Source organism: Lynx canadensis, chromosome A1, assembly GCF_007474595.2.
Source record: "Lynx canadensis isolate LIC74 chromosome A1, mLynCan4.pri.v2, whole genome shotgun sequence".
NCBI lineage: Eukaryota > Metazoa > Chordata > Mammalia > Carnivora > Felidae > Lynx > Lynx canadensis.
In genome coordinates this window covers 140,230,452-140,258,410 of record NC_044303.2, presented here as the reverse complement: position 1 = coordinate 140,258,410, position 27,959 = coordinate 140,230,452, and the positions used below count along the sequence as shown (strand labels likewise).

Genomic DNA, 27,959 nt, shown 5'->3' with positions numbered 1-27,959 from the left:
CACGATTCATGAGTTTGAGCCCCATGTCGCGCTCTGTGCTGACAGCTCAGAGCCTTGAGCCTGCTTTGGATTCTGTGTCTCCCTCTCTCTCTGCCCCTCCCCTGCTCACATTCTGTCTGTCTCAAAAATAAATAAATATTAAAACAATTTTTTTTAAATAAGTAAAAATAAAAAATCAGAGCCTATTGCTTTTCCTGTGGGTGCAGATATTGTTGGTGAAATCTAGTGAAAGAGAACATTCACGTGCTTTGTCACTCTGCTTTATTCTCTGGGTTTATTCTTCAGAGTATAGAGGCAGTGTTTCATAGTTGACTAGCCTGAACCATTTACTGAATAAATTTTTTATGTAAAACATGTATATTAGAGCGTGATTTTCCCTTTTGCAAAGAGTTCTTGATTTACTTTCAAGTAACAAGTTCTACAGTAGATTTATCTGTTTGACTCATCTCATTGACCAAGGAAAAGAAGAAGGCCTTTCAGTCTTGGTTATTAGGACCCTTGTAACAAAAGTGAGATATGTGAGAAATGATAAACCGTCTCTAATTCCAGCATACATGTGTGATAAAATAGTAATCTTTTCTGTTTTGTGCTTTTGAAAGGTAGATGGCCTGTTCTGGCACTGGCTTTCACCCCTACATCTATCCTCCACCCCAGCCCACTACCCTCTACCATGTATATGGGCAGAGGATGGAAATTATATACATATATGTGTATACATATATAGACGTGTATGTTTTCACCTGTATGTTGAAGGCTAACAGTGTGCCTTACAACTGAGTATCTGTTAAAACTAAACTACTCTTTGTACTTACAGTGTTGAATTTTACTGGTGTTAAAACCCTCACCAGTGTGTTACATAAAGTAATAATGACCTATAGACAACCACTGGGACCTTGGTCCATTACTTAACCCTTTCTCTCTCTCTCTCTCTCTCTCTCTCTCTCTCTCTCTCTCTCTCTCTCTCTCTCTCTTTTTCTGAGAGAGAAAGAGAAGGGGATGGGTTGGAGAGGGGCAAAGGGAGAGAGAGAGAGAGAGAGAGAGAGAGAGAGAGAGAATCCCAAAAGGCTCCATGCTCAGTGCAGAGCCTAACATGGGACTTGATCCCACACCTCAGGATCATGACCTGAGCCAAAATCAAAAGTCAGGTGCTCAACTTGTAAAGTTGACAAGAGTCATGTGCTCTCTTTCTCTCAAAATAAATAAATAAACACTAAAAAAAAAAAGAGTAAGTAAGTTGAAAGGTTATTTCTCTGCATTTTCCTCTACTTCTGAAGGTCACTGACGTCTTACTTTCCACTGGAATTTCTTACCATTTGGGTTATTCTCAATCTGGCCTGACCACAACAACTTTCCTCTATTCCAGGGTCATCACCAGTGTTGTCACCAAGGAAGCCTTCTCACCCAGTCATGGACTTTTTTAGTTCCAACCTCTTAGGTGACTCTTCCTCACCAGCATCTGTTTCTAGTCATGCAGATGCCCATGAAATCACTGTGAGCGATTTTCTTATTTCTGATGAAAACCTTCAGAAGATGGAAAATGTACTTGATCTTTGGAGTTCAGGACTTAAGGTATTACAGTTGTTCAGTTACAGTTGTTTCATATGTAGTATAACAGTTTTGCTCTTGATTCCACTATTTCCTGTTCTTTTCTTTGAATCAAAAGATTTTGTGAAAAAAATCTTTAGTTTCCTTAGAAGATTAGTCCAGTGTTTTAAGTCTGTACTTCTCAGTCCTTAATATCTGTACGCATCATCTGGGAATCCTGTTAAACCAGCTTGTCAGTTGGTCTTGACCAGGGCCCAAGATTATGCACTTCTAACAAGCTCCCAGGTGATGCTACTAGATCAGAAACCATGTTTTGAATTAGCAAGGTTTTCATTAGTTGCTGAACAGCTCTGTAGGTTCCACTGAACTTCTCGGGTGTTTTTAAAGACTCAGTCTACGTGTGACAAAGATACCTATTGAATCCTTACCATCTCATAGCTGTGACGAATGAAGATGTCTCCTTTTATACGTAACACAGCATCCGGTTTTAGCAACATATATTCATTTTGTAGCTGCTTACAGCAACCACCTTGTGTAACTGGTAAGTCTATAAAAGCTGACTATTTTAGTGGTGGTATTGGCCTCTAAATAAAATAAGGTATTACAGAAATGGCAAATTTTTTTCTATTTAAAATATAATGGAAGGGTGCCAGGGTGGCTCAGTGTTAAGCCTCTGACTCTTGGTTTTGGCTCAGGTCATGATCTTGTGTTTTGTGAGTTCAAGCCCCGCATTGGGCTCTGCGCTGATAGTGTGGAGCCTGCCTTGGTTCTCTCTCTCTCTCTCTCTCTCTCTCTCTCTCTCTCTCTCTCTCTCCCTCTCTCTCTCTCTCTCCCTCTCTCCCTCTCTCCCTCCCTCCCTCCCTCCCTCCCTCCTTCCCCCTCTCTCTCTGCCCCTCCCCTGCTCATGCTCTCTCTCTCTCTCAAAAGAAATAAACTTTAAAAAATATATATACATATATATAATGGAGAAAATGACAGTTTTTCTGAAACATAGTTTGAGAAAACTGAATATTCACATATATGGTGAAATTACAGTCCTGAGGGTTTTATGGCATTTTTATTTCTCTATTATTGGGAACCATAAATTCTAGAAATAATCTTTTAGTATAGTTTTTACCATTTTCCCCCTTGGAACAGGTTTCATTATCTGTGTCATGGTGTAAGTGCTACCGCTAATCCCGTAATTTGTTCTCTGTTCAGTTAAGCATATTGTTAGGCAGTTGTTTTGATAACATGATTATTTGGTATTTTTACTTATGCCATTCAGTAGGGGGAAAAGGGATCAGACTTAGCAATTTGTGGTAAGATGGCCTCTGTGATAAACGATTTGGGGAAAGAAAGCGTCAACCCCCCTGGTTCCCGTTATCCACCTCTATCTAAATAACTTCCCAGTCCCGTGGCTGAGCCAAGGCCATACTCTGACTTTTGCCCTCCTTGATCTATCTTAATATGGACATTAAAGTCCTTGAATAAACCACGGAAGGACCAGAAATTTTTTCAAAGGACAACAAAGTTTCATACAAAGTGACTTAAAGTAGGAAAAAAAAATCCATTTCCTTAGTATGGTGAATGTGACCTGAGAAGAGCCACAATTGTTGAACTTGCAAACGTTTTCATTAGTGGTTTTTATAAATAGCTCTTCTGTTGATTGCTTGTACCGATTAGTTTTAATGTTTCTTAATTTCAGTGTAATTTTAAGAAGCAGTACTAAACACACTGCTTAATTGCTGGCATATTTATTTTTCAGACAAACATCATATCTGAACTAAGTAAATGGAGACTTAATTTCATTGACTGGCACCGAATGGAAATGAAAAAAGAGAAAGAAAAACATGAAGCGCATTTAAAACAACTGTGCAACCAGATCAACAGTTTGAAGGAGCTGCAAAAAGCCTATGAAATCTCTATTGGGAGAAAAGATGAGGTCTTCACTTTTGTATTTCTTTTTAAGTGAGATGCGGTAAAAATCTTGCTAGGCAATAAATGCCAGGAACTGATTTTTTAGGTCATACAAGATACAAAGGGAAGATTGCTTCAGAAACTGAAAAAATAGATACATAGGAATAAGATATATTCTTTCTCTTAAACATGCCAGCGTCTTGTCATTTAATCTTTGTCATCAGCTTCAGTGTGCTCGAAGTTTTAGAAGTGTGTGCTGAATGTGGGAACACTAATTTCTTTTCCCCGGTCTTTTTTTCCTAACTGCTCTTAAGAGAACATTGGGGAACCAGCATTACCCACATTTTAAACCATCTTTTTAGGGGTCATTTTAAGTATCTCACATTTTATCAATGGTATATCTTTCTTCATTGATGATGTTTTTTTTCGTTTTATTGATAGACATAGAGAACACTTTTTTTAAAGCTTTTTTTTTTGATCTGTGATTTTGTTTTTAATTATCTTAAGCCTTATCACATAATTTACAAATTGGTGCTGATGATATTTCTCCTCTACTTTAACCCTTCTAACAAGTTGGCAAAAGCACCAATCATACATATATGGTAATTCCACAGTTGTATTTTTGAATAGCTGTTTAGAAGACATTCCTGAATTATAACTTAGTAAAGAATTCACAAGCCAAATCTGCTACTATACCTTATCACATTCAATTTTAAAAGCATCTGACCTTACAGCTCATCTATAAAATATGAGAACTGTTAATAATTTTTAATACTATACATAAACCACACTAAAATGCCTTTCATTAAGCAAAAGGCAACATTTTAAATGGAGGGAATTTTAATTAAATCTGCATAGTTAAGACTAAAAAGATAAAGTGGACATTGCCAGCTTATCTTCAGCCCTTGCCTTTAACAGGCTAATAAACACAACTTGAATCACAGCTGAGTCTTGCTGTTCTGCTACAGTGAAGGGATTTCCTCAGTATTTAAATATATTGATATAATCAGTCATATAAATCTGAGTAAGTTTAGAGATGGCATTTACCATCTCTGGAAAAGCTGAACATGTAATCAATTCCAATCATATTTTTGAAAGGGGAAAACAATGACAGCACTTGCTGAACCAGAATTACTATCAAAGTTCAAAAAGCAAATCATACTCATTTAACCACAAGCTAATCTTATTTAATTTTTTTTTTTTTTACTGTTTATTTTTGAGAGAGACAGAGACATAATGCGAGTGGTTAGGGGCAGAGGGAGAGGGAGACACAGAATCCCAAGCGGGCTCCAGGCTCCGAGTTGTCAGCGCAGAGCCTGACGCGGGGCTCGAACTCACAAGCTGTGAGATCATGACCTGAGCTGAAGTCGGGCGCTCAGTTGACTGAGCCACCCAGGCGCCCCACAAGCTAATCTTATTTAAATCAGGACTGTCCAAAAGAAATATTCTATCAGCCATTCATGATCTGAATTCTGGTGTATAAGATTTATTTAAATACGGGACACATAAAAAAAGTCATGAGACATTTTTGTTTTGTAATAAATAAGGCAACGGCCAACTATTGTTCCTTAGTAGCTTTTTAGAGATAAGCTATCAAGTCTGCTCTTTCCCCTGCCTTCTTAATGCCAGCGAAGGTCATTTTTGTTCCAGGGATGTACTTCCTGGGATTCTCCAAATAGTCCATCAGTGTCTCCTCTCCCCCAGGTGATGCCTTTGTTCTTGTTGGCATCCCTATAAGAAAATCCAGGGGCTTGACCTTTCCCCCAAATAAACCATGGCGATTTGGCCCAGTCTTGTGCTTGCCTCCCTTTTCCATGGTATGGCACTGGGTGCACTTCTGAACAAAATCTTCTTGCTCTTCTCAATATCACCCATTTTTAAATCGCTCTTAGGTCGCACGTGAAATGAAGGTACCCACTCACAAGCCGGATGTCCAACCTTCTCTAAAGCTTATTATTTTGAGAGGGGCGGGGCGGGCAGAGAGAGAATCCCAAGCAGTCTCCTTGCTGTCAGTGCGGAGCCCTGCTCTGGGCTTGAACTCATGAACTGTGAGATCATGACCTGAGCAGAAACTTAAGAGTCAGACACTTACTGACTGAGCCACCCAAGTGCCCTGAGAATACTTTTTATTTCACTTTACATTAGCCTCTTAAGAACGAGAGAGTAAGGTTCACGTCTGTGCTAATTCCACACAGCAGACTGTGCAGTAAATCCATGGCTCCCCCCGGGAGGATGTTAGTTTTCAGAGGTGACAGCTCAGCTCCTGGTCTGCAGATGCAGCACTGTTTTAATGAACTAGATAAAGACTATATATTTTTTTAAATATACATTTCTTTTGATGTTTGGGGTATGATATAAAATCAAACATTTTATATAGTTTACTTTTTTGAAACCCTAGATACTAATGTCACTCATTTTCTCTCTTGCCCTCAAAACTCTATCCTGAGGTTTTAAAATATTTGAAACTTATTTTTTTTGTAATTTCAAAGTATCACACATAAAAGAGTATACATATGTGTCCAGTTTTTGAAAATGAATAAGATGAACGGTCTGTGCCTTTTAACAGAAATGTGTGCCCTTTTCTACTTTTGAAAATTATTTAAAGAAGAACCAGAATAAATGTCTCTCAATAAATATGCCTAATTTACTAAATCTCACTTTAATGTGGCCAATTTAAAATATATATTTCAATCACTCATTTCTTTATAAGAAAGAATATCGTCTTAGGTTTTAAAAGCGTTCGTAGATTTATTTAAAAAAGAACGAGAATAGCATCACTGAAGAAGTACATTATGGTATAACTCTTGTTTGCTTTTATGAGTTTGTTGAATCCAGAAAATCCTTAAACAGTTAGTGAGCAACTTCTAACCCAAGGTATTAAAGGTACTTAAGGGACCAGAAAGATGTTTAAAGCCTGGTCCCTACCCTCAAGTGTAGTGCACAAAGCCTTTCTGTGTATGTGGCAATATTTTCAAATGTGTAGTCATCTTTCTTGAATTAAATGTCAATGACTATTAACTTTATATACATAAACTTTTTTTTGTGATTATCCAGATACAAATAATAAAGACTTTTCTTTCTTTCCTCTTTTGCTCTCCTTCGTTCATTGATATGTAGTGCATTCAGGTGGACAAGCTTTTTGGTGTTTTTAAAGATAATAATGAGGTTAATTAGATGAATGTAGTAGTGCTCCACAGGTATTCTTTTGAGCACTTTTTGATATATGTGAAAGTCACTTTACCAATTATTGTTATTGTAACATTACAATAATTGTGTTAATTGCTATTTACAGGTGATTTCTAGCTTGTCTCATGCCATAGGCAAGCAAAAGGAAAGGATAGAGCTGATGAGAACATTCTTCCACTGGCGAATTGGCCATGTTAAATCCAGACAGGATGTAAGTATAAAAACAAAACAATAACTGACAGATACTAGACTTCTGAACTCAAAAGGGTTTAGGATCACATTTTGGAGCTCCTGTTAAAGTCAAAGAAAGATTTGTTTTCTAATAAATCAAAATGAATTTACAATTTAATGTTGCCTAGATTTTAAAGGAATTTGATTTTGGTGTATTTTGGAAAAAAATACCTCATATTTTATAGACCTATTGATCTATCATCTCCTACTTCATATTAAGTAAGGATCATAACTGACTTACAAATGCCCTTGTCATGGAACCCTTTTAACAAATTTAAACTCAGATGTGATTGTGTGGAGAAGGAATTGATAATGTCTAACATATCATATGCTTCTTATATTGTTTCTGCTTCACACATGCCTGAATGTATCCATATAGTCTCTTCATAAAGAGGCAGTACTGTATTGATACATTATAAAATTGTGTGATCGTTTGTTTTGTAGACTTGACTTAGAGTGAGAATCAAAGAAAGCCATGTCTGTGTAGCTTTTTAAAAATTATCTTTAGTTTGTTTACAATTTAACTGTGATTGTCTTTATTTTAATTAAGTAAGAGTTGAATCAGTATAGCAGAGTAAATATAAACTGAGAGAGAGTAATAAATTATTGTATCAGAAGTGGAAAAGATGAGAGGATATGTATATCCCACAAGAAGACAGTATAGAGACTCAAGAGTATAGGGGATAGATGTGTTGTGTGTGTGTGTGTGTGTGTGTGTATTTGATGTTTATGTGAGCCATGGAATGATCTCTCTGCATTTAGTTCTGAATACTTAAAGAAAAGGCTATTACAATGGTGGAACAGGATTTCTCCTTGAAGAATAATTCCTAGTGCTTTCATTTTTTTTATGAATCCCAATAGATTGAATCTACATTAATCATAGAGAAAAGAGCTATTTAATGAGTATGCCGTATTTTGAAAGTTATTTACCAACTGACATAATCAGAATATGTTATGTTTAAATGTTAGTGGACATAGCAAAGGCTGCCGTCAGTTTTTTTTTTTTTTAATATATGAAATTTATTGTCAAATTGGTTTCCATACAACACCCAGTGCTCATCCCAAAAGATGCCCTCTTCAATACCCATCAGCTACCCTCCCCACCCTCTCACCCCCCATCAACCCTCAGTTTGTTCTCAGTTTTTAAGAGTCTCCTATGCTTTGGCTCTCTCCCACTCTAACCTCTTTTTTTTTTTTTTTTTCCTTCCCCTCCTCCACGGGTTTCTGTTAAGTTTCTCAGGATCCACATAAGAGTGAAAACATAGGGTATCTGTCTTTCTCTGTATGGCTTATTTCACTTAGCATCACACTCTCCAGTTCCATCCACGTTGCTACAATGGGCCATATTTCATTCTTTCTCATTGCCACGTAGTACTCCATTGTGTATATAAAACACAATTTCTTTATCCATTCATCAGTTGATGGACATTTAGGCTCTTTCCATAATTTGGCTATTGTTGAGAGTGCTGTTATAAACATTGGGGTACAAGTGCCCCTATGCATCAGTACTCCTGTATCCCTTGGGTAAATTCCTAGCAGTGCTACTCTGCTGGGTCATAGGGTAGGTCTATTTTTAATTTTTTGAGGAACCTCCACACTGTTTTCCAGAGCAGCTGCACCAGTTTGCATTCCCACCAACAGTGCAAGAGTGTTCCCATTTCTCCACATCCTCTCCAGCATCTATTGTCTCCTGATTTGTTCATTTTGGCCACTCTGACTGGCGTGAGGTGATATCTGAGTGTGGTTTTGATTTGTATTTCCCTGATGAGGAGCGAGGTTGAGCGTCTTTTCATGGGCCTGTTGGCCATCGGGATGTCTTCTTTAGAGAAGTGTCTATTCATGTTTTCTGCCCATTTCTTCACTGGGTTATTTGTTTTTCGGGTGTGGTGTTTGGTGAGCTCTTTATAGATTTTGGATACTAGCCCTTTGTCCGTTATGTCATTTGCAAATATCTTTTCCCATTCCGTTGGTTGCCTTTTAGTTTCGTTGGTTGTTTCCTTTGCTGTGCGGAAGCTTTTTATCTTCATGAGGTCCCAATAGTTCATTTTTGCTTTTAATTCCCTTGCCTTTGGGGATGTGTCGAGTAAGAGATTGCTACGGCTGAGGTCAGAGAGGTCTTTTCCTGCTTTCTCCTCTAGGGTTTTGATGGTTTCCTGTCTCACATTCAGGTCCTTTATCCATTTTGAGTTTATTTTTGTGAATGGTGTATGAAAGTGGTCTAGTTTCAATCTTCTGCATGGTGCTGTCCAGTTCTCCCAGCACCATTTGTTAAAGAGACTGTCTTTTTTCCATTGGATATTCTTTCCTGCTTTGTCAAAGATTAGTTGGCCATACGTTTGTGGGTCTAGTTCTGGGGTGTCTATTCTATTCCATTGGTCTATGTGTCTGTTTCTGTGCCAATACCATGCTGTCTTGATGATGACAGCTTTGTAGTAGAGGCTAAAGTCTGGGATTGTGATGCCTCCTGCTTTGGTCATCTTCTTCAAAATTACTTTGGCTATTCGGGGTCTTTTGTGGTTCCATATGAATTTTAGGATTGCTTGTTCTAGCTTCGAGAAGAATGCTGGTGCAATTTTGATTAGGATTGCATTGAATGTGTAGATAGCTTTGGGTAGTATTGACATTTTAACAATATTTATTTTTCCAACCCATGAGCATGGAATGTTTTTCCATTTCTTTATATCTTATTCAATTTCCTTCATAAGCTTTCTATAGTTTTCAGCATACAGATCTTTTACATCTTTGGTTAGACTTATTCCTAGGTATTTTATGCTTCTTGGTGCAATTGTGAATGGGATCAGTTTCTTTATTTGTCTTTGTGTTGCTTCATTATTAGTGTATAAGAATGCAACTGATTTCTGTACATTGATTTTGTATCCTGCAGCTTTGCTGAAGTCATGTATCAGTTCTAGCAGACTTTTGGTGGAGTCTGTCGGATTTTCCATGTATAAGATCATGTCATCTGCAAAAAGGGAAAGCTTGACTTCATCTTTGCCAATTTTGATGCCTTTGATTTCCTTTTTTTGTCTGATTGCTGATGCTAGCACTTCCAACACTATGTTAAACAACAGCAGTGAGAGTGGACATCCTTGTCATGTTCCTGATCTCAGGGGGAAAGCTCTCAGTTTTTTCCCATTGAGGATGATATTAGCTGTGGGCTTTTCATAAATGGCTTTTATGATGTTTAAGTATGTTCCTTCTATCCCGCCTTTCTCGAGGGTTTTTATTAAAAAAGGATGCTGAATTTTGTCAAATGCTTTTTCTGCATCGATTGACAGGATCATATGGTTCTTATCTTTTCTTTTATTAATGTGATGCATCACGTTGATTGATTTGCGAATGTTGAACCAGCCCTGCATCCCAGGAATGAATCCCACTTGATCATGGTGAATAATTCTTTTTATATGCTGTTGAATTCGATTTGCTAGTATCTTATTGAGAATTTTTGCATCCATATTCATCAGGGATATTGGCCTGTAGTTCTCTTTTTTTACTGGGTCTCTGTCTGGTTTGGGAATCAAAGTAATACTGGCTTCATGGAATGAGTCTGGAAGTTTTCCTTCCTTTTCTATTTTTTGGGATAGCTTGAGAAGGATAGGTAATCATCTCTGCTTTAAACGTCTGGTTAGAATTCCCCAGGGAAGCCATCTGGTCCTAGACTCTTATTTGTTGGGAGATTTTTGATAACTGATTCAATTTCTTCGCTGGTTATGGGTCTGTTCAAGCTTTCTGTTTCCTCCTGATTGAGTTTTGGAAGCGTGTGGGTGTTTAAGAATTTGTCCATTTCTTCCAGGTTGTCCAGTTTGTTGGCATATAATTTTTCATAGTATTCCCTGATAATTGCTTGTATTTCTGAGGGATTGGTTGTAATAATTCCATTTTCATTCATGATTTTATCTATTTGGGTCTCTCCCTTTTCTTTTGAGAAGCCTGGGTAGAGGTTTATCAATTTTGTTTATTTTTTCAAAAAACCAACTCTTGGTTGCATTGATCTGCTCTACGGTTTTTTTAGATTCTATATTGTTTATTTCTGCTCTGATCTTTATTATTTCTCTTCTTCTGCTGGGTTTGGGGTGTCTTTGCTGCTCTGCTTCTATTTCCTTTAGGTGTGCTGTTAGATTTTGTATTTGGTATTTTTCTTGTTTCTTGAGATAGGCCTGGATTGTCATGTATTTTCCTCTCAGGACTGCCTTCGCTGCATCCCAAAGCGTTTGGATTGTTGTATTTTCATTTTCGTTTGTTTCCATTTATTTTCTGCCGTCAGTTTTTGAGTAGCTTTTTCAATTTAAGAAAATTGAAAATTGGAACTATTTCTTCAAAAGAATTTAAATTAGTTGATGCAGGAAGAATGGTATATGTTTCTATTTAGATCTGCTTGGCCCTGTGTATGATGGCAAAGGGTGTAAATTAAATTAGTCTTGTTTCTGGTGGTGGCCACCAGGCTGAAGAGAGAGCAGTGGCACCTGAAATCACAGCCACCACCCTTTCTGTCTTGCATCCACTCTCTGTTCTTCTCTTAGGCCTACTTTCCGCTAAATGGTCCTGCAGATTCATAACTCTGATAATGGCAGATTATTCCTTTTCTTTCATTTGCGCTTTATTTATTTATTTTTTTCCTCCTAACTTGATTAGTTGCATAAAGCATTGATACAAGGGTTGGAGGTTAGGTTCTGAAATGAGAGGAGGCTGGTTTTTCCCTTTCTATGAAAGCTGTGTGACATGGGCCGGTTCCTTAACCTCTCTCAGCCTGTTCTCCTGCCTGCAGATGAGAAAAATATGATTACACAGGATTAAATGATAACATGAACACTGCTTACCACTGTGTTACATTATGTTTTTTAATATCATCGCCTATATATTTACCAGCCTACCGTGTTTTTGAGGTTGTATATTACTTTCATTTAGGTCTATGAAGGCAAACTAGCTGACCAGTACTTCCAGAGAACTTTACTGAAGAAAGTCTGGAAAGGCTGGCGATCCATAGTACAGAAGCAATGGAAAGATGTGGTGGAACGAGCTTGTCAAGCAAGAGCAGAAGAAGTTTGCGTCCAGATTTCCAACGATTATGAAACCAGAGTTGCTGCGGTAAACTTTTTTGTGTATACCTTCACTTTCTTTCAGTAAAAATAAAAAAGATGGATAGCATCACTCACTATTAGTTTATAGTTAGGCAGAGTGACCCGTTTCTCCAGTTACATTTAGTGTCACGTAGGCTCAAATGACACTCCTGGGAAAGAACAACACTATTAAGTCAGACCTACAGATTTATTTACTCTGATCTAGGAACTCGTGTTTGATCTCATGTATGTACATTTCCCTTGGAAACGTAAATCACCCATAGACCCTTACATTTCTAAGAACGCATACTTTCTTAGGCTTCTTCATTTGGCCTTTTTGAGCTGAAAGTAAAGACTCAAAACAAAAATGTTTATCCTTGTGCTAATTTAAGCAAATTGTGTTCCTATAAGGTTGATATAAAGCCGTTGTATATAAACTGAAGTTATTTTCCCATTGACTTTTATTTATAAAATAAACATCGTTTCCAAGGGAAAATATTTGAGACCCAAAATGAAGTTAATCCATAGTGAAGAATGCAGTAGGCCTCTTGAAATCACATAGTCACAGAAAAACCTTTTTTCGTCATCATAGTACTAAGTTCTTAACGTTAAAAATAAGTGTCATTGTACCAATAATTTTCTGCAATTCAAAATGACATACAAAAAAAAAAATGCAGTCCCTTCAGATTTGGTCGGTGGGAAAGAGTGTTTTACCTAATGTCACTTTGCACTTTAAGTTCTCTAAATGACATTTAGAGAAAGGAAGGAAGGAAGGGTGGAAATTCTGTTAATATTGCATTTAGGTATTTTTTTCTGAAGAGGTGAGAGCTTGTGGCTTTTCATGTATTTTGGGTATTATTCTGCATGAATGTTTTATGGTAAGAAATGACATATCTTTATAAGTAAAACACGTCAGCACCCTTTGGTGGGACTGGTATGAAATTTTCCTTGTTTGAACCTCCATCTTACAGTTAGGAATGAGGTAAGATGCACCTTTTAAAATAAATTGAGATGCATAGCGGAAGAGGTGTGCGGTAAAGTGTTTTTAGTGTTTGACACAAAAGTGACTTCACAGCTCAACAAGATGGCCACACCGGCAGCGCCAGCCCCAGCCCCCGCCCCCACCCCCGCCCCAGCCCCACAGCCTCAGCGCCGCTTCTGGCTCCAACACCAGCTCCAGCCTCCTCCTCATACCTGGCAGCTGCATTGGCTAGGACCACAGGCTCTGGGCCACACCCCAGCACAGACCCAGTGTGGTCACTGCCTGGTCCTGCCCTCTCAGGCCCCTGCCCCAGCAGCCGTGCGGTCGGGCTCCACCTGGTCATTTGGCTTCTGTTGGGGACAGCCACAAGACACTCAGTGAAGGTGCTGCCCAAGTTATTGGGACCCTGCTGGGACCTGTTGACTAGCATTCAGTGGAAGTCACAAACTGCCTTTTAGTGCTGCACAGTGAGTCAGAAGATGAGGTGGCTGTTGACATGGCATTCACTAAGCACATGTGTGAATTACCAAGAAAGTCTCTCCAGATGAGCTCTTCCTGGGCTGGTACGCCACAGGCCCGTGACTTCATAGAGAATTCTGTGCCGATTCAGGAATACTACAGCCCTGAAGCCCCCAACCCCATTCACCTCAGGAATGGCTACCTATGTTGGCACTTTAATGGGTGTCCCTGGGGGGATGTCCACACCTCTGACAGTGAACTATGCATATTCTGACACTGAACACATCGCAGTTGACCAGATCACGAAGACCTGTTTTAGCCCCAACCCAGTGATCAGACTCTCAAGCAACTTGCAGCAAGTAGGAGGGGCATCCGCTGGCATCTAGGAAGCCCTGAGCACAGTGTTGTGGTATGCAGAGGACGTGCTATGTGGAAAGCCGTCAGCTGACGATACTGTGGGCCGCTTCTTAATGAATCTGGTTAACCAAGTACCCAAGATAGTTCCTGATAACTTTGAGACCATGCTCAACAGCAACATCAGTGACCTGCTAATGGTGACCTGCCTGGCCAATCTCACACAGTCACAGATTGCCGTCAGTGAGAAACCTTTAAACCTGTCAGCGGGCCCCAAGCAGCACTCCTGCCAGTCTGGGCCCCCCTAGGACTCAGAATGGAATGAAGTAGAATGGTTTCCTTGTAGTCTGAGTCATACGGAGTCCGTCAACTGCTTGTGACTTTAAATAAACATAGCTTACTCTTTTGTAAAAAAAAAAAAAAAAAAAGGGGCGCCTGGGTGGCTCAGTCGGTTAAGCGTCTGACTTCAGCTCAGGTCACGATCTCACGGTCCGTGAGTTCGAGCCCCGCGTCGGGCTCTGGGCTGATGGCTCAGAGCCTGGAGCCTGCTTCTGATTCTGTGTCTCCCTCTCTCTCTGCCCCTCCCCCATTCATGCTCTGTCTCTCACTGTCTCAAAAATAAAAAAAAAAAAAAAACGTTAAAAAAAAAAAAAACACTTCACAGTATAAGGCTGTTTTTTGAACAGTAAATAATATCCTTCCTTGTATCTCAAATCTTTTTCTTCTTTTTAAAAATTCCCCTTAATTAGTTATCTGGAGCTTTGGAAAATGCAAAAGCTGAGATCCAAAGAATGCAGCATGAAAAAGAGCATTTTGAAGATTCCATGAAGAAAGCTTTCATGAGGGGGGTGTGTGCATTAAATCTCGAAGCTATGACTATATTTCAAAACAAAGGCGATACAGGTTAGTATTTAAGGTTCTCTGTCTACTTTGAAAAGGATTTGAGGATATTTCAGTGATTGGTGTGGTCTGTAATACTAATTTTCTGCAAAGAATAGGCCTTGACCAGGTACTGGTATTTTTTTTAATTTTTATTTTTTTTAGATTTTTTAAATAAATTTTTTAAAGTTTATTTATTTTGAGAGAGAGAGTGAGCATGAGTGGGGTAGGGGCAGAGAGAGAGAGAATCCCAAGCAGGCTCTGCACGGTCAGCGTGGAGCCCCATGTGGGGCTCGAACTCATGAACTTTGACATTATGACCTGAGCCGAAATCAAGAGTCGTACACTTAACCGACTGAGCCACCCAGGTGCCCCCAGGTATGGGTAGTTTTAACTTCATGGTATCATAACCTGCCATAAAAATCACTTAGTCTTGGCTACTTATGGTATCTTAGATATGATCAAGTAAACAGTCAACTCTTAAGTGTTTAGGGTCAATGTTAAAATGATGTTTTGAATGTATAACATTCAAATGTAATGAATGTAACATTATTTTAAGGCTCTTTTAACTAATAATTGCAGTACCTTTAAGTACAAAATTTGTATTTGTTGATCAAATAGCCAAATTCTTTGGACTATTTTGTTGATGAAATATTTATCTAGTCATGGTGTCCCATTTTAAATATTGCTTGTCTTTGGGGTGCCTGAGTGGCTTAGGAGGTTGAGTATCTGACTTCAGCTCAGGTCACGATCTCATGGCTTGTGAGTTTGAGCCCCCATCGGACTTTGTGCTGACTGCTCAGAGCCTGGAGCCTGCTTTGGATTCTGTGTCTCTGTCTCTGCCCCTTCCCTGCTCATGCTCATGCTCATGCTCATGCTGTCTCTGTCTGTCTGTCTCTCTCTCTGTCTCTCAAAAATAAACATTAAAAAAATTTTTTTTAAATTGCTTGTCTTCAATTTAAGAGATGCCTCAACTGAAACTGAAATATAAATATAGGCCTATCTATAGAAGTCAAGTAAAATAATTTTATTTTAAAAGTCCATGTGTTGGCTGGAATCTGTGTGGATTGTGTCATTGTTTTTCAGCATGGCTTAGAAAAGCAAATCACACGAATCCTTTGTCACCAATTTGCACTGAGGCCTATTTTCCTTATTGGGTTTTAGTTTTCTTCTCTGAACAAAGAAGATAATATAAATCTTCCCTACCTGTTCACAAAGGATTCTTGAGGAAATGCAGTGAAATATAATTGAAAGCTCTTTAAAAGACAAAAAATACTTTGACATGTAAGATGATAAGTAATGGCATAATTATTGCAGTCTGAAGTCAGCCTGTTTTATGTAAGTACATGAACATTTTTTGCAGTATTTCCTCACATTAAATCCTATTTGAGACTCACACTTTATGAGACAGTTTCATTTTGTAACACCATTAATATTCCAGTCCATTGAATAACTTTTCTATGGCTGTCATAACCATAACCTTTTAAGGCATCATCAAACATTTATTATTCAAATTGTTCATGTTGTGGATGCTAGGAAGTTAAGGCAGATAACTTTTTTCTGAAGCAGTCCTGGTGTGTGTGGCCCACATGCAGGTTCAAAACTTAAAATTCTAGAATCTCAAGGCTGACTAGTTTATCTTGCTAATATCCAAAGGAATTCTTGATTTTTCCAGTATGGTCTTTCAATTCAGTGTCAACACTAAAAACAAACTCACCACCACCACCAGTTGTCATTATTAGTAAGTTGTATGTATTAAATTGAAGAATTTAATTACCTACTTATAACAGATCCTAGGTTTCACAAGTGACAAATTTTATCATTAGAACTTCCTACATTCAGGGGCACCTGGGTGGCTCAGTCGGTGAAGTGTCCAACTTCAATGCATGTCATGATCTCGCGGTTTATGAGTTCAAGCCCCACATCAGGCTCTGTGCTGACAGCTCAGAGCCTGGAGCCCACTTCGGATTCTGTGTCTCCTCTCTCTGCCCCTCCCCCACTCATGCTCTGTCTCTCTTTGTCTCTGAAAATAATAAACATTTTTTTTTTCCAACGTTTATTTATTTTTAAGACAGAGAGAGACAGAGCATGAACGGGGGAGGGGCAGAGAGAGAGGGAGACACAGAATCGGAAACAGGCTCCAGGCTCTGAGCCATCAGCCCAGAGCCTGACGCAGGGCTCGAACTCCCGGACCTCGAGATCGTGACCTGGCTGAAGTCGGACGCTCAACCGACTGCGCCACCCAGGCGCCCCTTTTTTTAAAATTTTTTTTTCCAACGTTTATTTATTTTTAAGACAGAGAGAGACAGAGCATGAACGGGGGAGGGGCAGAGAGAGAGGGAGACACAGAATCGGAAACAGGCTCCAGGCTCTGAGCCATCAGCCCAGAGCCTGACGAATAAACATTTTTAAAAAATGAAAAAAAAAAAATAAGAATTTCCTACATTCAATTATAAGAGACCTCTTTCTCATAACCTATGTAAGCAGGTTATGAATTGACTAGGACAGTGTTTTACCACCTTTAATAAATTTACCATCTTAAATTTTAAATTCAAATATAGCTTTGTCTCCTACAGGCAAATATCCACAACAGGATTTGGAGAAAATGTATTCTGATAATTACACAACATGATTTGTTTTGCCCCTGTTGCTTTTAAATCTCCTTTTATCCACAACTAATGCCAAGTTCTGGGATCTCAACTGTTTTGAGTGGCCTGGTGCTTTGTTGATCATCACAATGGGGGATAAAATTGACAGGAATAGTGAGATATACACTAGCAATAGTGTTGGTGGAGCTCCCAAAGGCAGAAGTAACCTCATGCTGGATTTGCTCTGTGATGTGTAATTTTCTGGCATTTTATTAACAGGTTTAAAAAATTTTTAATTCTCACTAGGGAAAAAAATACTTTTGGCCCCATTTCTTCCCCTAAAACAACTGTTGTTTATAATGCGTTGTTCCTGAGGTATCTGGGTAGCTCAGTCAGTTGAGTATACAACTCTTGATTTCAGCTCAGGTCATGATCCCACGGGCCTGGGATCGATTCCCGCATCAGCTCCACGCTGAGCATGGAGCCTGCTTGGGATCCTCTCTCTTCCCCACTCTCTCTGCCCCTACCCCGCCCGTGTGCACCCTCTGTCTCTCAAAATAAGTAAACATTAAAGAAAATAATGCTGTATTCCTGACGTACCTATCTTGTCATAGCAAAATACTGGGGTTTTTTTATGTCTCCTGACTCTGCTGTCCATGATCTAAGTGCATCTCATGCTGTGCAGTATCCTATATCTTAAAGGTTGGAAATTAGAAGTTTTATGAAGAAGGCAAAATATGACAGCAAAAATGACCTTTAAAATGATACCGGCCAAATATTAAAGCAATTTTGGGAACAGGAAAAAAATCCTTTACAGATGAAAAAACTTATCCCAGTTAAAGCGACAATAATTATTAAACTTACAGCGATTGACCCAAATGGAACTGCAAAAATCAGCCCACATTAACAAGTTAGTCAGCTACCTCTATTCCAGGGAATCTCATTGTGAGACCTGACCTTTGTACTGGTTCCACAGATGAGAAGTCTTCCACCCACCTAAAAAGACACAGTCTGAATTACTTACTGTCAAAAACATGTTAAAACTATGTTTTGTTTTTAAAACAAAATGGTGCTTTTACACTGAGTTAGTCTCTCTCATCAGAGGATTTCAAAGGACATGTCCCTTAGAATCCTAATTAAACTTCGTTAATGAGGTGCTATTACTCTGTTTTATATAAAGATAGCCTAAGAGAAGGACTTACACAGAGAAGTCTCTGGATGGAAAGTGGACATCAAAAACAGTTTAAACATAGGGGTCTAGAGGTTTAGAGTCTGAGTGGCTCATTCTGAGTGGCTCAGACGCCTGAGTGGCTAGGCGTCCGACTTCAGCTCGGGTCATGGTCTCACAGTTTGTGAGTTGGAACCCCACATCAGGGGCTTGGGTGGCTCAGTCAGTTATTTGGCTCATGTCATGATTTCATGGTTCGTGGGTTCAAGCCCTTTGTAGGGCTCTGTGCTGACAGTGCAGAGCCTCCTTGGGATTCTCTCTCCCTCTCTCTGTCCCTCCCTGACTCACTCTCTCTTTCAAAAGAAAAAAAAAAAAAAAAGGCAGGGGCACCTTGATGGCTCAGTCAGTTGAGTGTACAGATTTGGCTCAGGTCATGATCTCATGGTTCCTGGGTTCAAGCCCCACGTCTGACTCTGTGGTGACAGCTCAGAGCCTGGAGCCTGCTTCTGATTCTGTCTCCTTCTCTCTCTGCCCTCCCCGGCTCAAGCTCTGTCTCTCTCTCTCTAAAACATTAAAAAACAAACAAACAAAAAACACATGGGCGTATATAATGCCCTGTGTTCACACATTCTCAATTGTCTCAGTGAATGAATTTCCAAACCCTCAACCCTGGTGTTAGATGCCACATACATACAGTGTTTACTGGAAATGTTAACTAAATTCTAATACTGGGGAGAAAAATATAAAATTTGAAGAAACCCTTTGCCCTAGCTTCTGGAAGCTGATGTTACTCACTCCTTTGATCTAAGGGTAAGGTTCATTTTTGAGAAATCATTATGTAGAATATCAGTAAAATTAGTTAAGTGTACAAATATATTTTTAACTCATGATTTATATAAATCTCTTTGGAAGAATCAATTTTGTTTACAATGTTAAAAGTAAAAATTTTAGTGTTACTTATTGATTTATTATTTTTCGCTGAAAAATCAAATTTAAAACATTGAATTTTAGCGTACCTGGGTAGCTCTGGTTGAGCGACCGACTCTTGATTTCGGCTCAGGTCATGATCTCACAGTCTGTGAGTTTGAGCCCCACATGGGGCTCCATGCTGACCATGCAGAGCCTGCTTGGGATTCTCTCTCTCAAAATAAATAAATAAACTTAAAAAAAATAAAATACATTGATTTTGTTTGGATAGTAGCAATAAATGGAAATAAAAGGGTATAGTGTTATCAGAAAACAATTCTGAAGATCTAAATAGGAGGCCATTTATCAGGACAGTTGTATGAAATAATGCAGAAGGACATAAATAATATGGTCACATATTATTATGATGGCTGTTTTGGCAATATACTTTGCTCAGCTGACATCATAGCAGAGTACATGTTTTTATCTTTGACATAAGAGCAAATCTTTAGCTTTCACATATTGAAGGAAATGGTCTGAAGTCTTTAGTGGTTAATGCTGACACGAACCAGTTAATAATGATAAACTGTGTTAGTTAAACATTGTATGCAATACATGACAAATTTCTACATCTTCTCTAGAACTAAGTTTTAGCTACTATGTATTTTCATTGTTGGGGGCATAAAGGTCATCTTAACTTGTAAGAAGTTTAATGGAATTAATTTGTGATTGATAGGGACAGACTTCACAAATAAAAAAGAAGAGTATGGTCCTGGCGTTCAAGGAAAAGAACATTCTGCTCATTTGGATCCTTTGGCCCCTCCGATGCCCTCACTGATTGTGCCGCCACCATCCCCACCAGCAGCCGCCGTGGGAGCAGCCTGTGCTGCCCCATTTCCCTCTGCTGCTTCCATCACTTCTGTGGGGGCTGCTTCTGCTTCCTCTGCTCACCTTCCTGTTACCTCAACTCTGGGTGCTGGATCTGCAGCCACTGCTGGACCAGAAGAAATGGTTAGTACACTTAATGCAGGTGCCCGAGTGGGAAAAGAGCTGAAAACCTGACTGTATATTGGATATTTTTAACTTAGAACATGTTTTCCCATGGAGGAAGAGTCTGTATGGTATTTAGGCCAAGCCACAGAAAATATTTAATATGCAAAGTGGCTAAAACAATTTATAATGAAGGGGCCCCTGGGTGGCTCAGTTAGTTGAGCATCCAACTTCGGCTCAGGTCATGATCTCACGGTTCATGAGTTTGAACCCCACGTTGGTCTCTGTGCTGACAGCCCAGAGCCTGGAGGCTGCCTCCGATTCTGTGTCTCCCTCTCTCTCTGTCCCTCCTCCGCTCGCATTCTGTCTCTCTCTTTCTCTCAAAATAAACATTAAAAAAGTTTTTTTAAACAATTTATAATGAAAATAATAGCTGAAACTTATAGTAGTGATAATTAAAAATAACTTTGTCATTTCACGTTTTTTCAAGAACTATTCAGGAAAAATAGATTTGAAAAAGAGAAGATGACAGGCTTTTTAATCTATTTTGAAGGGAACTCTCCTGGGTATTTTTCAAGGACTTAGAAGATTACTGGCTCTTTTGTATATTTTGTATTCAGCTATACCTTTCCCTTTTCCTCGATGCACATATATCATTAACACTACTCTGTAGTTACTCCATCTTGATTGGATTAGGTTCTCATTTTTAATTCAAGTCTCCTTGAATAATTTCTCCTAGAGTCACTTAGCTACTTTTAAGAGAAGTACATACAGTGTGGAACTACTGAATGGGGATGGAATATTTGTGTGAGAACTTGCCTGAAGGGGAATTGATCAAGCTAATTAATATAGAAGAGTTAACACAAAGTACATCAGGGTTCTGACTCCTCACCTTCTTCTTATTAAACCTGTGTTATTCAAAGAGTGATTCTCCATAGTGAGGGGAGTAGGGATACAACTGGACTTACTTCTATAGGGCTTTTTAAAAACACTATGTCCTTCTTCCCTACTCTGGCTTGGCTTAGGCACAAAGGCATGTCTAGTATGATAAAGTTCCTGAGAGGATTCTGATTTGCTTGTGTCCTCCTCCTCCCTGGCTCTTACCGTTTTCCTGAGAGGACAGAAGATCGCAGAATAGGTTTTATGTTGTATAGTTCCCCATCCGAAGGTGCCATTACCCTGGACAGCACTCTGTAGCTAAGGGAGGCATTCAGTCAGCCAGACAATTGGTCATCTTGAATATTCCAGCTGACTTGAATTTCTGCCTTGTGGAAGCTACTGACTGTGGGGAAAAATATGTTGAGATCTGCTATTATGTCTGCTCTTGATTCAAAGAGGTGAAAAAAATATAGCTGTTAAGAAAATTTTGAATGTGTGAGGGAGTTTTGACTGAGAAATAAGACACTAAAATTCAACTCTGACTTATGTTCAGCTGTGTTTATTTTTCATGATTACACATTTTGAAGTGTGATCCTATACAGATGATCTCATTTAAGTAAACACAGTGAGTGTCTATTTAAATTTCTGGTTTGTCATTCATGTTGCATATTCAGATAACCCACAGAGCTAGATTTTTCAAAATTCCCTTCAAATATGACTACACCATTTGTACATTTGCATTTATATATAAACCTGGATATATATGGGAAGAACTGAATGAATGAGTATGCTTACCACCTTTTTTGTTACTTTGTGAAACAGTGTGGTCACCTGAGATAATTTTGAAGTCTTTGCAACCTGAAAACACAATATAGTGTAGACAGCCCTTGCAACTACATCCTCCTTGATAAACAGATACACATTCAATTTTGTTCACATAAATATAGCCTTTAGGGTTGGAGGAGAGGAAAATCAGAAGCAAATCAGTCTGTAAGTATACTGCTAGTTTTCTTCCTTGCTTATGTAATTATAATACTCAGATTCAGATTCCCCTCAAATGTGTCCTCTTGTTTTTGAAAAGAACCATAATAAACAAAACTAGGAACAAGTATATTAGTTGGGTAACTTATCTAATGCGAACCCATCATTGTTGGGACTGGGAAAGGAGAGACCTATGATCCAGGCCTGGTTATCTTTCTTTTCATTTTAATCACAGAGGCTTCCTATGAACATTCAAAACTTTTTCCCAATCTTCTTGGTATTTCCAGTAGCTAAAAGGAGGTGTATAACAGAGAACAAACTGCAGAGAACTGGGAAACAGACAACTGGAAAAAGAAAGATTATCATCCTACTAAAATAACACCTTCATCTGTAAAATTCTTTCCTTTCTGCAGACATCCTCAGTATGTTAAATAAAATACCAGAATTTCCTGGTGGTAAGCACTTTTCAAGAAATAACAATTAGGCAGTTATATGAGCACGTATATTGCAGTTCACGAGTTTGAACAATAGGTGACCCTTTTTTCTTTTTCTGACTCACCGTTGGAATAGTTGAGGGGTTTTAGTTGGATTTTTAAACTCTTTAGTAAATGTTCTCTTTTAACTTTCCTCTTCATCTGAATGGAAAGTGAAAGGATATCATTAGGCACTTGGCACTGCCCTCCTCATTCTATAAATGAGGAAACTGAGGTTTGGAGAGTGAGTGAGTTGCCTGTGGACACAATCAGTGACAGAATTCAGACTATTTGGCCACAGAGCCTTGTTTCTTAACCAACCATTGTCTCCATGTCAAATATTAAGATACAAATATTAAGTTTTAAAAATAGGTCATTTCCCTTTTCTTTCTTAATCCTTTTGATTTTGTTGCTTTTATTGATAGGGCATAAAATGCTAGCATTTCCATTTTTATAGCATTTTTTAAGTCAGCTAAGCTCTTAGATAGATTTAATGAGATCCATCCTGACTGGGACCAGTAAGTTTGGTCATGGAGTCAAAAAGTCAGTTAAAAAAAGGTGTGTGTGGTGGGTGGGGGGGAGACACCTGGGTGGCTCAGTCAGTTGAGCGTCCGACTTTGGCTTCAGGTCATCATGATTTAGTGGTTTGTGAATTCAGGCCCCACAATGTGCTCACTGCTGTCAGACTGTCAGTGCAGAGCCCGCTTTGGATCCTCTGTGCCCCTCCCCAGCTTGCGCTGTCCCCCAAATAAATAAATATATATATATTTTAAAGTCAGTTGGGGCGCCTGGGTGGCTCAGTCAGATAAGCATATGACTCTTGGTTTTAGCTCAGATCATGATCTCACGGTTTGTGGGTTCAAGCCCCATGTTGGGCTCTGTGCTGACAGTGTGTGGGGCCTTCCTGGGATTCTTTCTCTCCCTCTCTCTCTGCCCCTCCCCTACTCGTGCACACACTCTGGCTCTCAAAATAAATAAACATTAAAAAAATTATTTTAATAAGAAAAGTCATTTAAAGCAGGAAATTTTGAGAAGTTATATATACATATCTTAGGTGTTATTTTATGCTAAAACATGTGTGTATTAATTTGCTAATTTTTAACATGGGACCAAACTGACTATGGGTTCCTAGATTGTAATTAAGCCATCTCTTTTATATAAGCTACATTCAGTGGATTATTTTTTATGTAATTTCCAATTTCAGTTTTTGTAAAGTAAAGCAAGAATCTATCAAAACTTGTAAGGCAATCTGATTACAGAACAAACCATTTGAAAACAAAGAGCTAAAAAATAAAACCAAAAGCTGACTTGGTAAACATGCAAGTCAGTTAAGACAATTATTAATTTAAGTAAATGCATAGAGGTTTCTTTTTAAAGTCTTTATTTCCTTACTGGAGTATATGTTTTCATCTTACTGAAGATATTTTAAAGCAGTTCTCAACTGGTTGGGTGAAGGTTATCAGCTGTGGGCATTCTTCCAACTACCGTAGTTTTCTCATTCCAAACGTCTCCCAGTCAAAACGTGTCCAGTTTCTTTTACATTCCTTCCCCCTCCGAGTGGGAACAGCTGTTATGGATGGGAGTGCTTACACCCTTCAAATGTGACTAGGCACAAATAAGGTTACCAGCTCAATTGTACTTCAGGTTGCAATTTTTCATAAAGTATGTTCTTACCAGCAATTAAATTTATATTTTACATTTTAAAATAGTTTTTAATATTAAGATACAGCACTTTATAGAATATATTTTATACCTTATTTTAATAAGAAATAGGATGAGGGGGCGCCTGGGTGGCGCAGTCGGTTAAGCGTCCGACTTCAGCCAGGTCACGATCTCACGGTCTGTGAGTTCGAGCCCCGCGTCAGGCTCTGGGCTGATGGCTCAGAGCCTGGAGCCTGTTTCCCATTCTGTGTCTCCCTCTCTCTCTGCCCCTCCCCCGTTCATGCTCTGTCTCTCTCTGTCCCAAAAATAAATAAACGTTGAAAAAAAAAAAAAAATTAAAAAAAAAAAAAAAAAAAAATAGGATGAGGTTTCCTTAAGGTCAGAAGCATGAATTTAGTCCACAAAAACATGCCTATAAATATTTTAGTATCTGAGTTTTAGTTTCTTAAATTCATAAGACCCGTAAAAGTTTAGATTAACTAGCCAAATAGTTTCTACAAGTATTATAGTGAGAAACAGTCCTCTAAATACCTCTCCCTAAATTCTATTAGCTCTTTCTCCTACTTACCTTTTAATTTCCTAAGTAGTATGCTCATATCTTTATTTCCACATGCATCAATTTTCCAGTATTATCTGTTGACTGATTATTATGGATGAAAGAATTGGCCTTTTTAAATACCATCCTAACCCTGTCCTTTTTCTGTATTTAAATGTAGATATTCCAAACTTTGCAGTAAGTTAATATTTATGATGACTATTTAAATATAGCTAAGCTACGAATGTATACTATGCCTACATTTCCTTTCTGGTACAATTTTTTGTTCCTGGAATGGATTCCTTTGTTTTTGCCTTTGCTTGGTTTTCTGTGCAACTGTAATTAAGTCTTTCCAAACTCTCCAAAGACTCTCCAAACCTCACTGAATGCTATTTTCGTAGAGTTCTCCCGACACATCAATATTCTACCATTTTAATTTTCCCAGAGACATTTCTCATGGAACCCACTATCATCTGTTTCAATATACAGCCGTGACCATCTGCAGCTAGATGCAGATAATATGAAGAACTCAATGAAAGATACCTCAGATGGACTGTAACAGTGAGGAAAGATCACTATTTAATAATATGGTTTGGGGAAAAATGGTTAGAGGGAAAATTAGATTAATAATTCACACTGAAATTTCAAATGTTTTAATAAGTTAAACCAAAATAAGTAAATGTTAGAAGAGTATAATGACCTCAGCTGCCTAAAGAAGGTTTATTGATTACCTTATGGAAGAAATTAACAACAAAATTAGCTATAATTTTTTAAATTTATGTGCACTGAAAAATAAAACTGAGGGATGCCTGGGTGGCTCAGTCGGTTAAGCATCCGACTTTGGTTCAGGTCATGATCTCACGGTTTGTGGGTATGAGCCCTGCATCAGGCTATGTGCTGACAGTTCAGAGCCTGGAGCCTGCTTGGGATTCTGTGTCTCCCTGTCTCTCTCTGCCCCTCCTCTGCTCACACTGTGTGTGTGTGTGTGTCTCAAAAATAAACATTAAAAAAAATTTTTTTTAAAGAAAAAGCTAAGTGAGATAACATTAAGTGGGTAAAATATTTACACTATTAGATAAGTATCTGTAATTATTAGATGAGCTTAATATTCATCAGGATTAAACATTTTTGAGAGAAATACCCATTCCTGGCAAGTAATTAAAGAATTTGGGTAGCTGACAAAATGAATTGCAAATATGAAACATTAATAAGGAGCCACAAATTGAATCAAATACTAGGTTTCACCTCAGACTTAAAGGAGCAGCTAATATAATTAATTGATAATGAAAAACAGTGAGTACATGTATATGTTATTCGTGTTACAAATATAATCTTTCTGGAGTATCGTCAGCAGTAAGTAACAAAAGCTGTAAAAGCTGACATTACCTTTTGATATGATCATCCCATTTTCTGCAGAAAAAAGGAAGAACACAAAAGCATATGTGTAATGAAAAGCGTATGTGTAATATTAATTATGCATAAGGATCAAAAGCGTTCATAAAACAGAATAATGGTTGACAAGGGTTAGGGCAGTTGAGGAAGGGAAATGGATAGGACTCTAAAAGTGTCACAGGAGGGAGACTGCTGTGGTGCTAGAATGGTTTTGTGTCTTGACTGCAGTGATAGTTACAGAAATGGAGACATATAATAAAATGACACGGATCTCTACCAAGGCATTATCCCCATGTTACCTTCCTGGCTTTGACATCATAATTATACTATATTTACGTAAGATGTAATCATTGAGGAAATGGTGAGGAATACACAGGACCTCTCTATTTCTATCTCTGCAACTTCCTATGAGTCTATAATTGTTTCAGAATAAAGAGTTTTTTTAAAGTTTACAGAAGTTTATAAAATGGTTGGTACACCAGAGTCATAAAGAGATGTTTTGGGGTGCATGGTTCTGTATCTTGCCTTTTGTCTCATTGTTTTATTTTTTCCATGTTAAAGTTGGTTAAATATACAGTTATTTTTTAAGTGCCTTTGTATTTTCTTCATCAGTTATACAAGCAAAAAGTACTATATATTTTGCCATGATTTTGTACCACCTGGATGTTTCTTTGTTTTTTTAGTATGTGCCCAGAATTGTGACATCTGCACAACAGAAAGCTGGAAAAACAATTACAGCCCGGATCACAGGGAGATGTGATTTTGCCTCAAAAAACCGAATTAGTAGCAGCTTAGCTATAATGGGAGTTTCTCCTCCCATGAGCTCAGTTGTTGTGGAAAAGCATCATCCAGTCACAGTGGTGAGTACACATATTTGATGATCTTAATCAAAAAATCTTTTTTCCTGAGAGTTTATAGACTAATAAACACTTAAATTACGTGTTGAGAAGATCAGAATTCATGATGACTGTTACTTGTTCTACCTTTTATTATTACAGTCTTTATGTACTTAGAATCATCAAACCTGGCCTAAATCTGCCTTTCCTCTTTTAGGAAATTAATTTCAGAAACATTGTTTCTTCTCAACAGTGTAAAAATTATCAATACAAAAAATAATCCACTGTGTTGGTGGCCAAAAGAAATATATAAATGATTTCTCATTAATTTAAAACAAGAGACAAAAACTATTTACTTACTCATTACCTCCTGTTCATGTAGCAGGTATTTGATTATAAGAAACACTTCCATTTTTATAGTCTTTAATTTTTGTTCCTTTTTTTTTTTTTTTTAAGTCTTCTTCCCTTTTTCAGTACAACTGTCAGCATATTTGTAGTGTGGAAATTCAGATTGCACTAGATTCATGTAATATAAAGGAAAATGCCTAGAATTTAAACAAAAATAAACAAAAAGCCTGAATTAGTGCCTCACTTTTGCTACCTACTGCCTTTGTGATCATACACAAATCAAGTAAAATATTTGAGCCTCCACTTCCTCTTGTGTAAAATGGGAGTGTTAAGGGTACTTAGCTCCTAAAGTTATTTTCTGGTTTCAGGATTAACTGAGACAATGTGAAAATTGAATGAGATATATAAAGGCACTTTATAAACTGTAAAACCTAAAGCGAATTTAACTTAATAAAAATTACTAGAGAAAGGTACATGGGATACATATAAATCGACAATTGTCTCAAAAAATTTAAATTTTGAAAGTTAAAAGTTCACATCCTTAAATAGGAACAATTGATTTTAAAAGAGAAAGTCACCTAACATAAATTTTCAGTGTTAGACAACACT

General features: G+C 38.1%; 1 protein-coding gene and 2 pseudogenes across 4 annotated transcripts in view; 2 read left to right on the top strand and 1 right to left on the bottom strand.

The window, feature by feature from the left end:
- POC5 (POC5 centriolar protein) overlaps nt 1-27,959 on the top strand; it is a 42,139-nt gene that overhangs the window by 11,560 nt on the left and 2,620 nt on the right. For all 4 annotated transcript variants that reach the window (XM_030323291.2, XM_030323300.1, XM_030323317.1 and 1 more), the window contains 7 exons: nt 1,364-1,569; nt 3,293-3,469; nt 6,737-6,841; nt 11,767-11,946; nt 14,463-14,616; nt 19,991-20,265; nt 26,850-27,026. In XM_030323291.2, coding sequence (XP_030179151.1) covers nt 1,364-1,569; nt 3,293-3,469; nt 6,737-6,841; nt 11,767-11,946; nt 14,463-14,616; nt 19,991-20,265; nt 26,850-27,026 — 1,274 coding nt within the window. The remainder of the gene's footprint in view (nt 1-1,363; nt 1,570-3,292; nt 3,470-6,736; nt 6,842-11,766; nt 11,947-14,462; nt 14,617-19,990; nt 20,266-26,849; nt 27,027-27,959) is intronic.
- LOC115513386 lies at nt 5,003-5,319 on the bottom strand (annotated as a pseudogene).
- On the top strand, nt 11,974-14,137 carry LOC115519384 (annotated as a pseudogene).